The sequence below is a fragment of the Dama dama genome, chromosome 6, assembly GCF_033118175.1.
Source record: "Dama dama isolate Ldn47 chromosome 6, ASM3311817v1, whole genome shotgun sequence".
Classification (NCBI taxonomy): Eukaryota; Metazoa; Chordata; class Mammalia; order Artiodactyla; family Cervidae; genus Dama; species Dama dama.
In genome coordinates, this window is record NC_083686.1 from 46153253 (window position 1) to 46170313 (window position 17061).

Genomic DNA, 17061 nt, shown 5'->3' on the forward strand with positions numbered 1-17061 from the left:
GCTTCAAAAAGTTCCCAGAGATAACCTCATTTGGATAAGTGAGGCTTACAGTATAAAGAAAAAGCTATTACAAAATCCTCTTCCAAGAATTGAGTTTAGTTGGCTAGTACCATAGTTCTTCATGTCAGCTTACTTCACTGTTGTTTCCTGGGCTTGTTATTTTTATCCTGTTCTGACACAAGTTTTATATATGATGAGAAACATCAGGGAATTCGAGATAAGCAAATGAGCAGGGGAGACGAGTATGTAAGTGATGACTGGGCAGGGCAACAGAAGTGATGATCAAGGAGAGTGAGTGAAGGCCTTAAACTTCCTTTGTAGGGTTTTGTACATGTATGTGAAATGAATCATGCTGCCCACCATCCACCATGATGCTTACAATAGGCACTGTACTTTAGCAGCTGTTTTTAAACATTCATCTAATTTATAACCATCCGGCTGATGACCCCTACATTTCTAAAGAGTCCTGAGATATTAATAGAAGAATGTAAAGTCACAAAGTTTTGGGCTAGGCAACTGTAGGGATCTGATTTCACTGGTGGGGGTTCTCATTGCTTAAGATTTTAAAACAAGGTCCTAGTTCCTGAGAGTGACTTACAGGCCACGGGAAAGAAGAGGCAGAGAGGCAGGAAGCGAACAACTCCACTCCCATTGTCTGAACTCATGGAGAAGAGCATGGACTTTCTGTGGCCTCTTTCATGACCTGCCTTGTCCGTGGCCTGAGAGCCGTGCCTGTGGAAGGGCAGGTGGGCCGTCACCTGTGCTGTGATGCAATGGTCAGGGAGGGCATGCAGAGGGAAACGCCTAGAATTTAGTCTTCTCTTCTCCCATCTTCCTTGTCCCCAAACCTAATCTTTCCTGGTTTCCAATCAAATCTAGCCATGCCTCAGCCACAGTCAGCTTTTATTCAAGTGACAGGGAGGTCAGCAGGCCCCTTCAGCCTGGGCCATCAGGGAGCCTTGTTAGGTATGTTTCACAGGTCCAAGGTTTCATCTATCTGGCCTGCAGATCTGGAACCTCTGTAGTCAGCAGTTGTAGAATAATGACCCCACATGTTCTCAGACACAAGTGAAAGTCCTCAGTGGCAGAGAGCCAGTTGGTAAGTTTATGGCGTGGACTCAACCTTCCTAATAAGCCGTGCAGCTGCTCTTTGTCAGGGCACATAGCAGAGAGGACCGGCAACACAATTAGTGACTGTCACATTAAGAAAAAGGATCAGGGCAAAGGCCTTTAATCGGGTTGTGTTAGAGCCTGCTGTCATCCTCAGATTTCTGAAATGCTCATCCTTCCCAATCCTCGAGTGTTTGACACTGTCACTCACAGGGTTCGCGTTCCTGCAGTGGTAGTTTTGCCAGCACCAGCTCCTCTTCTTCTCTTTACTGTTTACCTTTGTTCTTAGGCCTTGGGTCTGGGTTCGAACTAGGCTATAACTTTACAGAGTACACTCCCTTCTGGCTGGAAAGTCCTTCAGTCGTGGCTTGTGTGCAATTCATTAAAAATAAGTTTGCAATGCCCAACAGTGTCTTTTCAAAGACTGTTGAATGAGTCAAATGTTCCTTAGTTTCTCCCTTTGAAGTGATGTTCATGACCTAAAGTATAGGGATAAAGGAAATAACTCAAGTTCTTGCCAAATTACAAAGTGGGTATAATCATGGAGAAGTGAGAAATCATGAGACAAGTGCTCGGGCCTGGTGCACTGGGAAGACCCAGAGGAATCAGGTGGAGAGGGAGGTGGGAGGGGGGATCGGGATGGGGAATATGTGTAAATCTATGGCTGATTCATACCAATGTATGACAAAACCCACTGAAATGTTGTGAAGTAATTAGCCTCCAACTAATTAAAAAAAAAAAAAAAAAAGGTAAAACCTTGGGGGAGAATGGATACAGGTATACGTATGACCGAGTCTTTGCTGCTCACCTGAAAACTATCACAACACTGTTTATCGGGTATACCCCAACACAAAATAAAAAGTTAAAAAGAAAAGTAAAACCAGACTCACATCTCGGGAAGTCATTGGTGCTGGAAGTTTAGGATGGAAGCTCCGAGTGGCTAACGCCTGTGTCTCATCACGCAGGCCAGTGAAAGGCGTGTTCACCTCGTCGTGTCCCGCCAGGTTCGGCGGCAGAGTCCTGACATCTTCCAGGAAGCCAGCTGGAGCAACAACGGCAGCCAGTCCCCGGGGCCAGGGGACAGGAGCAACACTCCCAAGGTGAGGCCCAGCCGGGATGTGTCCACTGCTCCTGCAGGGAGCTCTTTCTTGGGAAGCCTGCACACTTGAACATTTCTAAGTGTCATCTCTGGACTTCATCACTTAAACACTGTTTGACTTGTCTTGTAAAACAAAAGCCCTAAATCCCATCTTCACGACCTGGTGAGATAACAGGTGTCTCCTGTCCAGGGAGGAGAGGGAAAGGTACAGGAGTGTTTTGAAACTCGATCGTGAAAAGCAGACCTCATATGGGGACCTAAGTTCTAGTCTAAGCCAAATGGATGTCTTATTTTTTCAACAGGCGTTTTGTTTGAGGATGGTTCCCATTCACGTTGAAATGAGGAAGGTGGCTTGGTTTCTGGCTTTTGAAGTACCCAATCTGCCTGAAAATTAACGATTCTCTGCTGTCTTTTTTTTTTTTTTTTTTTTGGCTGCACCACAAGCCATGCAGGATTTTAGTTTCCCAACCAGAGATCAAACCCATGCCCTCTGCAGTGGAAGCATGAGGATTAACTCCTGGACCACCAGGGTTGTTTCCTGTTCTATTTTTACTGTGTTTGTTTTTGCAAGAACCCAGGAAGATAATAAAAACATTCAAGTTCATGTAACATTAGGGAGTAGTGGGGATTGGGACAAATTAGGGAGCGTATGTCCTTATGGTTTTCAATTCCAGAAAAAATTTAAAACACTGTGGATGGAGCAGAATGCATCTCTAGGCAGAATGCCTCCTTCAGATCAGCAATTTGTAGCCTGTCTTTAAGTGAGGTGACTCAGGCCAATGTGAACTTCTGTCTGTGGCTTTTGTTAGAGGCAGTACTGTAACCTCCCCATTTGGATGGGTGTCTGAGCAACACAAACCTTGCTTAGTCTTGTGCCTTGGCTTGGCATCCTACTGTGATGGCAGTGAGTTTCTAGCTGTCATTTCTCCTGAGACCTGGTTTCATTAAATCACTTGTCACTCAACTCTTATCGGTAGCCCATTCTTCTTGCAACAGATATTAGGAATGCCTACATTCTATATCGGGCTGTGTTTCAGTTTGGAATAACTCACAAGTTTGAGTTTTTGAGCAATGGATACAGATTTTTTATCTTGGAATATCTCTGCTTTGTATATTATTAACTACGTAGCCTGCAAACCTACACCACCTCTCCTTCCTCCAGCCAGCCAGCCATACCCCATAAATCCGTAAATTTTAGGTTTATTTACAATGAGCAATCGAGAAAAACCAAGTACCTCTTGCTAAAACCTTTTATGGATAACCACTACCTGGTGTCTTTTTTATAATAAATACCATTAATGTTTAAATTAAACCAATGGTATCTGTTAATGGAAAACTAGCTTATTAGCTCAATTATTTAAAGTTTACTGTTAGTTAACTAGACCATATTATATTCTGGTTCATTAAACCACTAAGAATGCGGCTTCCACCAGCACTGTAGCTTTATAGTCCCTTCCACCTAACCATCATGAATCATGGAAACAGCCAGGGTAATCTGATCAAATTTTTGCTGAAACCTTCTGTTGTGTGTCCTGGAAAACATACATAACAGACTGGTCTAGTGGGAAATTGTAATTATTTTCATTTTAATTTATAGTTCTATCTGCCTTCTGAAATGTCCTCTCTCTCTCTCACACACACACACACACACACACACACACACAGTGGTATATTTAAAATTAAAACATATAGACATTTGATGATTTAGTTTTTCATGATCCTACTCAAGTTTTTTTTTTTGTTTAGGAAGTAATGTGGCTTTTTTAAAGTAGGCACTTAATAATTCAAAGAAATACTGAAAGAAGGCAAACCAAGATTTGTGAGACAGAGAAGTTTTCAGCCAGTTGAAAAGCTAAAGACGATTGCCAGAGTGTGGTTACCTCTGTGGGAGAGAACTAATGCTTACCTACACAGCCAGTCTCCACAGGGCACTTCAAAGTTCTAAGGTTTATGTAAGCACACCCCTGATGTTAGAAGTACTAATTGCAGCATGTACCTTGCTATAATTATTAATTTCCAATTTATTATTCTATTACTATCAAAGACAAGGTGTGGCAAGTTGCAGTTTATCCATCCATTTATTCAACAGATGTGTACTTATTGTCATCAATGTGTTGAATGCAGTGCTCAGTGCTAGGGATACACTCATGTGGCATTCTGTATATAATAAAACCACTACAAAAGACATGGGTTATTTAAAACCATAGGAAATCATGAGGTAATAAATGCTCAAAAATCCTAGGTTTATCTTGCTTCATAATGAAGCATTAAAAATTGATTCTGTGCATGCAAGCATTAGTTCTGTATTATGAAAACCATCAAATTTACAGAAGTTTAATTATAATCCATTTGGTTTACTGAATACATAATATATTCACAGCATTCAAAAGATGGAAAGCATAGTTTCTCACCTATCCCTGCCCTGCCCAGTACTCACCTCCACCACTTTTTCTTTCAGAGCTCCTTTATGAAAATGCAAAAGCTAATACAAGTTCTTATTTTCCCTCCTTTTTTTTTTAACAAACAGAAGCACGCTTACATTTTGTTCTGTGATGGGATTATTTTTGTCAAATTTTTAAATTTTTTCTTTCTTTAGATAGAAGTATCAGCTATGTTTTGAACTATAGACCTCCTTGAGGTTTGATCAGGTGTTATAAATATTTATTTGCAGTGCACATGCTCACTTAATCTGCTTGGTCACTGCCCAAGCAGGAAAGAGAATAACTTTTTAGAAAAATACATATTGATATATATTCACTGATATATATTCCTTGACTCACTCTTAATGCTTCAGGATAATGTTGCATATGGCTTCGATGTTTTTAGTCTTGTGCTATTGAATCAAAATCACAATTCTCTTAATTTGTTTTAGAAGTTATTCTATTAATACAATGTGTATTATGCAATGTGTATATTTTATGTAACATTATTAAAGGTTATAACTGCACATTATTTAGAACGCTAAAGTAAGAATAAAGTTGTCAGCTGGGGAAAACCCAGATATTGGTGAGTTTTTAGAGCATAATATCTATGACGTTCATTATTTTTCTTTGCGGATTTCTGTGATTACCTGAATAATATGGTTACTCTTTTAACTTAGAAAAAATTGCTGATATTCATGAGTGACAAGAGTTTCATGAAATGCTGACTCACTCTATCAGGAATAAATGAGTCACGTGAAACATTTCCGGTGCAGTTCACTTTGTATGCTTAATATTTCTCCAGTGGTCTCCAGCCTGTTCCTTTCCATTTTTTACTTCTCCATTTGAAATGTAAATGTTCTGAGTCAGCCAGTGGCATTTGGGATAATGTAACTGTAGTGAGGACCAAGTGAGTTCTCTGGATCTCTCTCCCCCCAACTCTTTCCCCCTCCCCCGACTTCCTCTCTGTAAGACCAAGAACCTCCATCACATGTTTATGCAATCTTGGTAGTTTTTGTATGTAAGCAGTTCAAACCCACTTGTGAACAAATGTGCTATGTATTTTTTTTTTTTTTTTTTGGTCTGTGCCTTTAGCCCCTCCATCCTGTGGTCACTTGTCATGAGAAAGTGGTAAGTGTCCGAAAAGATCCTGGTGAATCACTCGGCATGACCGTTGCAGGAGGCGCGTCACACACAGAGTGGGATTTGCCAATCTATGTCATCAGTGTCGAGCCCGGAGGAGTCATAAGCAGAGATGGAAGAATAAAAACAGGTAAAAAGTAGAGACTTAAGGAACTAGGGCAGCAGTGTTAAAAGGAAGTAGTGTGGCTTCCCGGATTAGGTAACTGTTTCCAGAATTAACAAGAGAATGTGAGGGTGATCTTGGCCAGGACATCTCTTACTCATTGACCATGACTGGTTTGAGTATAGTTGCTGGACTGGGTTTCACCCCTCTTGGTTCATGTGGTTTGATTGTGGGCCACGTTGCTTGCTGGTAAAGTGAGTACCTGCCAAGGATGGCAAGCATTAATAGGCAAGAACTGCAGTTACAAACAAGCTGCTTGTATTAAGTGGAGTAATTTGGTTCTGTTCATACTAAGTGATCCTTTGTTGGAATGACCAGTGATGAAACTGTTTATGAATTGTATTTATGGGTTGGATAGGAAAAATGATTTGATTCAATGAATATTAAGTGAAAATACCGAGCCAGATACTTTCTCATTGGTGAAAAGTGTTTCACCACTTTAATCTTAATGTGATCCAGGGTACTCTAAGTAAAGGAAAGAGATGCCAATCTTATGGGAAGCTTATTTATTCACTCAATCTGTATTTATTGGGTGCCTACTACATGCCAGGCTCTGTGTACAGCTTTTGCCATGTTGCTCTGCCTTTGTGCTAAAAATAGGGGGTGGGGAGAGGGCAGGGAAGAAAAAAAAAGAAAAAAAGTAGGTTTTCTTTGATTAAATAGTGAATGTGACTATTTTGTCTTCCTCTCATCCTCCCTCTCCCTTCCTTCCTTCTTCCCTCCCTTCCCATTTTAAAGGCAAGAGCCAAATACCAACATGCATGTTTAGACCGACCCGCCCCAACACATATTTTATCAATACCTTGCAACATGCACGCTGCTCACAATTTGCTATGTGAGAACCAACCTCACATCATGAGGATGTCCTTTGCCCTCACCACATTTCTGCATCCCGATCAGCCCTGCCCCTTATCCTTTCCAGCAGAAGTTCCCATTTGCAGCCTCACTAAGAATGGCTTCTGCTTCTCTGGCCCCTAGGTGACATTTTGTTGAATGTGAATGGGATTGAACTAACCGAGGTCAGCAGGAGTGAGGCAGTTGGTTTGTTGAAAAGCACATCCTCCTCGGTGGTACTGAAAGCTTTGGAAGTCAAAGAGTATGAGCCCCAGGAAGATGAGAGCAGCCTGGCAGCCCTGGACTCTGACCACGACGCAGCCCCACCCGGCGACTGGTTCCCCTCTTGGGTCATGTGGCTGGAATTACCACGGTGAGTTCCAATGTGACATCCTTGGGGAGGTGTGGGAGGAAACAATTATAGTTTGTAGACCACTGTTTCACTCTCTTGGGCTGCTTCAGGGCACTAACAATCTTAATGAGACCCATGTGTGACTGTGGGTCTACTTGAAATAATTCGTCTTCCCTTTTGTAAGTGAAAACACGGTAATCCTCATGCAGGAACGAAAGCCTGAATGTGGGCTCTCCTGTTGAGGAGCTTACAGGGCTGCCATGGACAGCGGTGTGGGTCATACATGCAGCAGGAAGCCCCGCTGACAGGGACAGGAGGCTGTGTTCACACACCCTGGAGCCACAGGAAGGTCCCCTTTTCCGAATTGGTGAGCGGCAGCGCTGGGAACCTGCAAGGAGGCAAAACTCTTGCGTGGCTTCCCCTCTCCAGCTTTTGGGTGGCCCTGGCCAGACACAAAGTGACGCAGCAGCATGTTTTCCCTTTGCCCAGATGCTGGGGCATGTGCTGGTTGAGGGTCTGGCTCAGATCACCTCTCCTTAGTTCCTGCTCTTGTAAAGTTCTTGTGTAAGCCTTCAGGAAGTGGCTGGGTTGTCATTCCGGTGAGATGTAACTAGAGCCTTACAGGGAAGCCAGTTAAGTGTTTCAGAAGTTCAGGAAAAGATTTGGGAGCAGACTTACTCAGGGCTGGATACAGAAATCAAATATTTACAGGACAGATAAACTGAGGTTTCCTCACCTGCATCAGAGTGTGTGACCTCTTGGCCCACGAAGGATCGCCTTAATAATCCCAAATGTGTGATTTCAGTGTTAAACATGGGCGTTGCTGATAACATGCTGGCAGAGGATTAAATGAATGAAAGTAGGATGTTTGGTTTGAGTACATTTGGGGGGTGGGAATAGGTTGGCTTCTCTAATTTTTAAATGAGGTTTTAAAAAACAACCTTACCTTAAATAGAAACCGAGATTCCTTTTTGAGCCTTCACTTGATAAAATGTTTTTAAAAATGAGTACATTTTAGGTTGAAAATTGAGCACTGAGTTTAAAAATCTTCAAAAATTTTAAAACTGAGCCTAGGTGGAAGAGAGTATTACTTTAAAATTATGTTAAAAAAAATCTTTCTAAGCCTGCATTCTGTTAAAATAGATCATTTTGAAGTATGTTTGTACTTGAAAGCTATTTGTCATAGAATTGAAGTTCCTTGTTCATTCATGTAAAGCAGAACAAATGTGAGTTTTTTTTAGTCTAAATGCAACCAAGTGAATGGCTTTCTCTCCCTCTACCTTTTGCCCTTGACCTTGGCACAGCACTTCCCTACTGGTTTTCTGTGGCACCACTTGCAGGATCTTAGTTCCCCCACCAGGGATCGAACACATCCCACTTGCAGTGGAACTGCAGAGTTTTGATCACTGGACAACCAGAAAGGTCCCTTCCCTGCTCTTGCCAGAAGTCTAATCTGAATTTTGCTCATTTCCTTTAAGAACAGAAAGCATGAAATGATGCCAGCAAAGACAGCACTGGTTTGCTGTCACCCTGGCAATTCTTTATTTTCCTTCATCCACTTCTCTCCTTGCAGTCATGTCATAAGCAAAGTGAACATGCAGAGGCACCAAAGAGTGACCCTCTGACAGTGACTCAGCCCTTGCCTTTCAGATCTGCTCAACAGAGGTCACGGTTACCAGTTCCTTGTGTAATATTTCAGGGAGTGTCAATGTCAGAGGTTGGTAAGCTTTTTCTGAAAGGGCCAGAGTGTGTAGGTGTGGAGGGTCTTTCTGTCTCTGTTGCCACTATTTATTTCTGCTGTTGTGCAAAAGCAGCCATAAACAGTAAAGACTCAACACATAAATGAATAGGGATGGCTGGTTATTTATAAATCGGGTGTTGGGCAGGGCCGTAGTTTGCTGACCCCTGGTCTAGGTATAGATGTACACACACATACAATGGTAACATACATACTGTGTGCTATACCATACTTTTTAAAATCTAAAAATATACATTGGTATCATCTCACACCATCAGCTTGCCTCTTCTTTTCCGTGGCTCAGGGTATTCTCTGGTATAGATGTACTACATTGATTCAGCCAGTCCTATTGGTAGTGGACACTTAGGTTAACCTGTTTCCCTCTTGGCTTTCACAAGCAATGCTGAGAAAAGAATTCATAAGGTACAGTGATACTCACTGTAGCACTGTCATGCCCACTACCGGTGAGAACTGGTTAAAGAAATTGTGCTGCATCTGTACCGCCCCGTGACAGGTTACTTGGTTATGACACCATCTCATCACCTCTTTTTGGACTTTGTCGGTGATGCATCACTGCTGACTCCCACCGAGGGGTGGTGTGGAGAAATGAGGTCCGTCTCATTTCTTTCCTTCCCCATGTGGCTTGCTTTTTGCATCTAACATTCAAGATAAATGTTGTTGTTCCGGTTCTTCTTTTCAGGGAGCTCAGACATGTATTTGTATCTTTTTGTTTTGTATCTTTCCTCTTGAATCATTTTCAACTGTTAGCTTTCATTCTGCCTTCTTTGTTTTGATCGCCTCTTCATACTCCTGTGTTTTCAGTCATTCATCTTTGCCTTTGTAGGCACTTATATATTTGTGTTTTTTCTCTTCCACTTCTTTCTTCTCAACACTTTTCCTCTCATCTTTTATCTCCCCTTGGAATCTTGCGTCTCTGCCTTGATCTCTTATAGACCCGTTGTTTCAGGAATATTTTAAATTCATAGTAAAAGGGCTGGTGCTATAAATTTCCTTGTCTATAGCAGCAGTTCTTTTCTGTGGCAGCATTTTTCTGGTGAGTTGTTTTTTGTCTGTTACTGTTTTTACTGCTACTTTCCATCTTTTCTTTTATAATGTATCTCTACTGGTTCATTCTTTAACTTCTGAGTTAAATTTTTCCTGGAGTGGCTATTTGCTGGAACTTTATAATCAAAGGAAGGAACCAGTCTTCCAGGTGGTAGAAACATCTCTTTATGACAGAGTTGTGTGTTTTACTTCTCCCAAGCCAATTAAGATCTGCCTTGCAGGGCCACTCACAGTACACATCCTTCCCCCACCCTACCACCAGGATAGGTTGCTACTTCCTGCATTTCCAGGCATGCGTCCTGTATGGGTTATCTGTTTGGGTTTTCGTTGCCTCACTTATGACCTTCTTTTTGGCCAAACTGGGTCTGGTACTGTCTGCGGAATGGCATTCTGCACATCAGAGGGGCACTCACCATGGGCTCAGGGCTCTGCGGGCTTAGTTTTGCAAGCTCCCAGTGTAGGCAGCCTCACTTCCATCTACAATCTGACTTTCACTGGCTTTGGTGGCTCTCCCTCAGTTTTAACATGGAGTTCACGTTTGTTTCCATGATCCCCAGTTCGCATTCTAGTAATTTTCAAAAGCAGAAGGGGTAACAGTCTGCACTCTGACATTGAGAGGTGTGGTTCTTTTTTGGAAGTCCTTACAATTCAGTCACGCTCTTTCAAGTCTTCTCCAGCACAATTAAAAAGCATCAGTTCTTCAGCACTCAGCCTTCTTCATGCCTTCATATCCATACATGACTACTGGAGAAGCTACAGCTTTGACTATATGGACCTTTGTCAGAAAAGTGATGTCTCTGCTTTCTAATATGCTGTCTAGGTTTGCTATAGCTTTCCTTCTGAGGAGCAAACGCCTTTTAATTTCATGGCTGCAGTCACTGCAGTGATTTTGGAGCCCAAAATAAAATCTGTCACTGTTTCTATTGTTTCCCCATCTATTTGCCATAAAGTGAAGGGACAGGATGCCATGAATTTCGTTTTTAAATGTTGAGTTTTAAGCCAGCTTTTTCACTCTCCTCTTTCAGACTTAGTTCCTCTTTGCTTTCTGCCATTAGGGTGGTGTCATTTGCATATCTGAGGTTACTGGTATTTCTTTTGGCAATCTTTTTTTAAATTTTAATTGGAGGCTAATTACAATATTGTAGTTATTGTTCTTTTGGTAATCTTGATTTCTACTTGTGCTTCATCTAGCTTGGCATTTCACATGACGTACTCTACATATAAGTTAAATAAGTAGGGTGACAATATACAGCCTCGACGTCCTCCTTTCCCAACTTTGAACCAGTCTGTTGTTTCATGCCTGGTTCTAAGTGTTGCTTCTTGTCCTGCATTTAGGTTTCTCAGGAGGCAGGTAAGGCAGTCTGATATTCCCAACTCTTTAAGAATTTTTCACTTTGTTGTGATCCACATCTGATCTCTGGTTCCTCTGCCTTTTCTAAATTCAGCTTGTATCTCTGCAAGTTCGTGGTTCACAAGCTGCTGAAGTCTAGCTTGAAAGATTTTGAGCATTACGTTGCTAGCATGTGAAATGAGTGCAATTATACAGTAGTCTGAACATTCTCTGGCACTGTCTTTCTTTGGGATTGGAATGAAAACTGGCCTTTTCAGTCCTGTGGCCACTGCTGAGTTTTCCAAACTTGCTGGCATATTGAGTGTAGCAATTCATCAGCATCTTTTAGGATTTTAAATAGCTCAGTTTGAATTCCATCACCTCCATAGCTTTGTTCGAAGTAATGCTTCCTAAGGCCTACTTGACTTCACACTCCAGGGTGTCTGGCTCTAGGTGAGTGACCATACCGTTGTGGATATCCAGGTCATTAAGGCCTTTTGTATAGTTCTTCTGTGTATTCTTGCCACCTGTCCTTAATCTCTTCTGCTAGATCCTTGCAGTTTCTGGTCCTTTATTGTGCACATCTTTGCATGAAATGTTCCCTTGGTATCTCCAATTTTCTTGGAGAGATCTCTAGTCTTTCCCATCCTATTGTTTTCCTCTATTTCTTTTCATTTTTCACTTAAGGGTTTTTTATCTCTTCTTGATATTCTCAGGAACTCTGCATTCAGTTGGATATGTATCTTTCTCTTTCACTTCTCTTCTTTTTTCAGGTATTTTCAAGACCTCCTCCGACAACCACTTTGCTTTCTTGTGTTTCTTTTTCTTGGGGGTGGTTTTGATCACCACCTCCTATACGATGTTATGAATCTCTGTCCATAGTTCTTCAGGCATCTGTCACCAGATCTAATTGCTATTCTTTGCACTATGCTAAATCTTCACCAGTGAACCAGTGAAGTAGCTCAGTCACGTCTGACTCTTTGCAATCCCATGGACTGTAGAGTACCAGGCTCCTCCATCCATGGAATTTTCCAGGCAAGAGTACTGGAGTGGGTTGCCATTTCCTTCTCCACAAATCTTCACAACTAGGCCTAAATTTAGAGAACTGAGAGTAGGAAAAAAGCTCACATTTAAATTTAGATTTTAAATTCACTTAATTTCTCAAGGGTATATCCTCAACATTGATCAAGACAGCTGCCACATTTCCCAGTAGAGAGGGAAGTAATTCAACTTAAGAAAAAAATGCCCTAAAACTTACTCAATCCCAACTGACCAAGATCTGACTCTGAGAATTTAACATAGTGAGTTCTCACTGCTATAATGAAATAAATACTTAAGGAAAGCACTTAATGAAATTACTAACACTGAAATTCCCTCAAATAAAGCTACACAAGGCAGGGGTTTTACCTGTTTTGTTCACTGATATATCCCAAGTGCCTAGAGCATGGTATACTCATATCAAAGCAACAGTCTAAGAAAAAAGACACACTTGTGACTTAATGTTATGTTGAAAATTTTCTGCTGGTACATAGAAATTTTAGTTATTTGTATAGCTTGTCCACGTGGGAGAAAATATTCAATAAGATTGTCAAGGTGATACTTAATGAAAGAAGTCAAAAGGATGAGAAATACTTTTTTGAGTATTGCTCTTGGTACCCGTTCATATATTTTAAAGAATATAGAGATATATTTGGTCACAACCTTGGATAAGAAGCACCCACCTGCTTTCCCCCAAGTACTGGCATAGGTGAGAACATAGTGCTCTGGGGTTTGGGGAACAATTACCTGCTATGAACACGAGCTGTCAGGGTGCCGCTGTGTAAAACTCCACAACTCCTGTAAGGTGAGCTTATTAACATCAAGTCTTACTGTGAAATACAGCAGATAAAACATTTTACAGTAAAAATATGGTTATGTTTCATGTAATGAAATTAATACTTTTCAGCTGTCATTTCAGTGAAACCAATTACTGTAAATGCTCTATGATGACAGATACAAAACAAAAAAAACTGAGTTGAATTCTAGTACTACATTTTAAAATTATCCACTATCAAACCCAAATCTTATTTACTTCAAATGGGAGTTGAAATGGCAAGAAAAAGTTGTTACATTGATTAGCAAGGTTGATAACAATAACCAATTTTATCACTTAAAACATTTCACAAGAGATTTTTTTTTATTGGTTTCTCAAAAATCAGTTAATATTTTAATGTACAGTTTATAAACAAAATCTCCGTATCTTGATTTTTACCAACATGAAAATGCTAATTTCCTTTCAAAACAGTTCCTGGCCTGGGGGATTCTGGAGTCAAATCCAGCTCCTGACATACCTGTCCTAACTGTAACACAGTTTTGTACTTAGCTTGCATCTGTGTTAACACTGATCTAATTGCCACTGAATAATAAAGGACCAGCTTCCTCAATCTAGTTTTCTATTTTAGCTGAAGGTTCTACCCATTTACAGAAGACCTGTGGTCATTCTCCTATTCCTACTATAAGTTGCTATTCAGTTTACCGCTGGTTTTTCTCCCCTTCGATATGAATCACTCTTATTATCTTTAAATGTACCTCAATCTTTACTCACTATATTATGTGGCCTGCATGCTTCTCCATAACCTATCAAATATGTAGAACTATGTATAAACTGGTAAGTCAAAATAATACTTCAGACAATGCATTAATTAGGGTTATGTTTAAATTTTTTCAGATTAACCATCTATTCAAAGAATTTCCTTCATTAGAAATTATATCTATAATAAAAATATGGTACTGTAAGCATGCTTGAATGTGGTTCATCAGTAAAGATTTAGGCATAACTAACTTTTAATTGAGGGGTTAAATCTTCAAGTGAAAAGTGAATCTTTCCTAGTAGACATATAAACAGAATGTAATAAATAGATGGCCTCATTTTTTAAAGGGTGTTTAGAAAAGATAAGTTCAATTAGAAAAAGCCAGCTTTTTTACCACAAAGGTTACTGGGCTATGACAATTTTGAGTGAGACCCATCCCGTGCTATTAAGCCTAATAATGCCAATAAAGGGAATGGGAGATGAAACACAGTAATTACTATGAGTTCAAATTAACTGTGCATTTACATTGATTTTGTTCTATTTCAGGTACCTGTATAACTGTAAAGATGTTATATTACGAAGAAATACAGCTGGAAGTCTCGGCTTCTGCATCGTAGGAGGTTATGAAGAATACAATGGAAACAAACCTTTTTTTATCAAATCCATTGTTGAAGGAACACCAGCATACAATGATGGAAGAATTAGGTAATAATAATGACTGCTTAACAAAAAACTTATATTCAAAGATGGTGTTTTTTATGTGCAAAAGCTTGGCCCCATTTGAAATAAGGCATATATTTATTATGCATTTTTTTATTGGTCATAAATTTGAAACATTTATGTAGCATTCTATTCTCAAGTAATTCAAAATTAAGAGTTATTCTTGATCCCATACAGCAACTTCTGATACTTTTAGAATTCTTTCTAAAACAAGCTGAATAACAGAATTTGATAGAATTTAAGTGTTAGGTGTGGGGAGAATCTTAATTAGAAGTAATATAGTCAGAACTGACAAGCGTAGCAAAAACTAGGACCACCATAAAAATTGTTAATTTCAGCTATGGCTCAAAAGGTTAATCATATACCTTGTTTATTTATTTACTTTATAGATGTGGTGATATTCTTCTGGCTGTCAATGGTAGAAGTACAACAGGAATGATACATGCTTGCTTGGCAAGGATGCTAAAAGAACTTAAAGGAAAAATTACTCTCACCATTGCTTCCTGGCCTGGCACTTTTTTATAGAATGAATGACGGGTTATAGAAAAATAGGAAATCACAAGTAAGCTAAGTTGAAACAATGTATTTATCTTGTCAATTTTTTTTTTTAATTTGAAGGCTACACTGTAAAAATATTAAACCTTAACATCAGGAAAAGTAGAATCTAATGAAAAGTCAATTACACCTCAGAAAATGTAATTCTCAAAACATAAACATTACTAATTTTTATTCAGTGTGGAACATTTCTCATTACTCCACAGCTTTAAGATTAAATTTTCTATTCACTATAAAGCTCTTCAACAGCTGACATGGTTTGTATGCTCCCACTGAATTCAAATCATACAGTTTAATTAAAATTTGGTATGTGCTGAGGTCTGTAAAGCATTCATTATGGGCATTTTAAAAACAATTTCCACACAGAGGATTATAAAAGTGCACTGCTGAAAAGTGTTTATCAAATGAGAAATAAATATTTTTCAAAAACTATATAGCTGTCCTTTAGTATGTGATACTAAGTTCATTTCTATCATCACTATTTAAAAGTTCCTAGTAATTCATTCTTTTAAAACCATGTTGTTACCTTCACTGACAAAACGCCTCCTATGGATTATCCCTAAAAATGCTCACAGAATTTTGTAAACTCATATTTTCTTATATGTTACAGAAAATGACTAAAGCTCTTGTCATTTATTTTCATTCACAATATAGCTAGTAACTGTAAAAACCCGACATGCTGCTCAACCAATGAGCCTTGAAAAAGCATCAAGAAAAGGCCAAACCACCTTGACCCTGGTTTGGCTCATAGAAGATGGCCATGAGGCAATTCAAATTTTTGTCACAGTGATGAGTATGTGTCCATGTGCCTGCTCTCTAGAAACTACAAGTTATTTTAGAGGCAACCCAAATGCCGTTAGATTTTATTACTGTGGATATAAAAATTCCCCATTTAGTTTCACCATGAACCCAAATTTAGAACACTGAAAACCTGCTATAAAAAAGCTGTGATATCAAAACTGTATATGAGTTCTTTAATATGCAAAACCACAGTGCCACAGCAGTGATGAGAAAAGACTAGTTTTAATCTCAACACGCAGAGGTACCTTTAGATGCCTTTGCAGTGCAACCTCGTAAGAGACTGGTATTTGATTAAGTCAAGAAAACTGGCCAAGACCTCTTCTGCGGGGGTTGGCCCACTCTCTTACCCCAAAAGTGTACTGTTTGCCCGATAAATCTTGCCTTCTTGAGCTGTTAAAAAAAGAAAGAAAACTGGCCAAGAGGGAACCTTGACTTTTATCAGATACTGTGTATGTACACAGCTAAACATAGCTCTTTAAATTCTCTGCTGAGTAACTCATTCACATTACTTTCTTCCATACAAAGTCATTACTGCCTTTTTATTTTTTAAACATTACAAGACAAAATTTTAACTTAACATGAAAAATTCACTCTTTTATTTTGGAAGAGAAAATTAACTTTTCATACTAACAGAACAAGATGAAAGGCAAGTTTCTTAAACATTATCCAGAAAAATAACAAGATTTACAGTGTCTACTCCTGGCACTACTATACACAACAGGCCATGCCCACGCCTATTCTGCAGGTGTAGCTTCAGTGCTCTCCTGTTCAGGGGCAGGCTCACTGCCAGCTTCTTTTCCTTCTTTGCTTCTTTTAGATTTTTTGTGCTTGTGTCTCCTATGACTGTCTCCTTCTTCACTTTCATGGCGACGTCTACTATTGCTGAAGAAAAAAAGAAAGGCGTATTTTTCTTAAAAATGTTTAACTACATGAGTAGTGACAAATCAACCCACTTTACATAAATTATTGGTATAGCCACGGGTTTTAAATAACCTAGAACTGTTTTCCTCAAAATACATTTTGGGGAGTAATCACATTTTATGTGACTTCTATGCTGGGATTATACTTATATTTAATGCTCAGCTTCACTGTTGTTATTCTAGAACACTAAGGCACACATACTTTAGATTATGAGACTGACACAATGCCCACTGTGCCGAG

At 39.6% G+C, this 17061-nt stretch overlaps 2 protein-coding genes across 19 annotated transcripts in view; one reads left to right on the forward strand and one right to left on the reverse strand.

The window, feature by feature from the left end:
• Positions 1–15531, forward strand: part of LNX1 (ligand of numb-protein X 1) — a 128938-nt gene extending 113407 nt beyond the window's left edge. For all 3 annotated transcript variants that reach the window (XM_061145953.1, XM_061145954.1, XM_061145955.1), the window contains 5 exons: positions 2076–2210; positions 5725–5902; positions 6914–7142; positions 14371–14529; positions 14934–15531. In XM_061145953.1, the coding sequence (XP_061001936.1) occupies positions 2076–2210; positions 5725–5902; positions 6914–7142; positions 14371–14529; positions 14934–15069 (837 nt within the window). In that variant the 3' untranslated portion in view covers positions 15070–15531. The remainder of the gene's footprint in view (positions 1–2075; positions 2211–5724; positions 5903–6913; positions 7143–14370; positions 14530–14933) is intronic.
• An 882-nt stretch (positions 15532–16413) lies between these two features.
• Positions 16414–17061, reverse strand: part of FIP1L1 (factor interacting with PAPOLA and CPSF1) — a 65206-nt gene continuing 64558 nt past the window's right edge. For all 16 annotated transcript variants that reach the window (XM_061145972.1, XM_061145970.1, XM_061145964.1 and 13 more), the window contains one exon: positions 16414–16782. In XM_061145972.1, the coding sequence (XP_061001955.1) occupies positions 16556–16782 (227 nt within the window). In that variant the 3' untranslated portion in view covers positions 16414–16555. The remainder of the gene's footprint in view (positions 16783–17061) is intronic.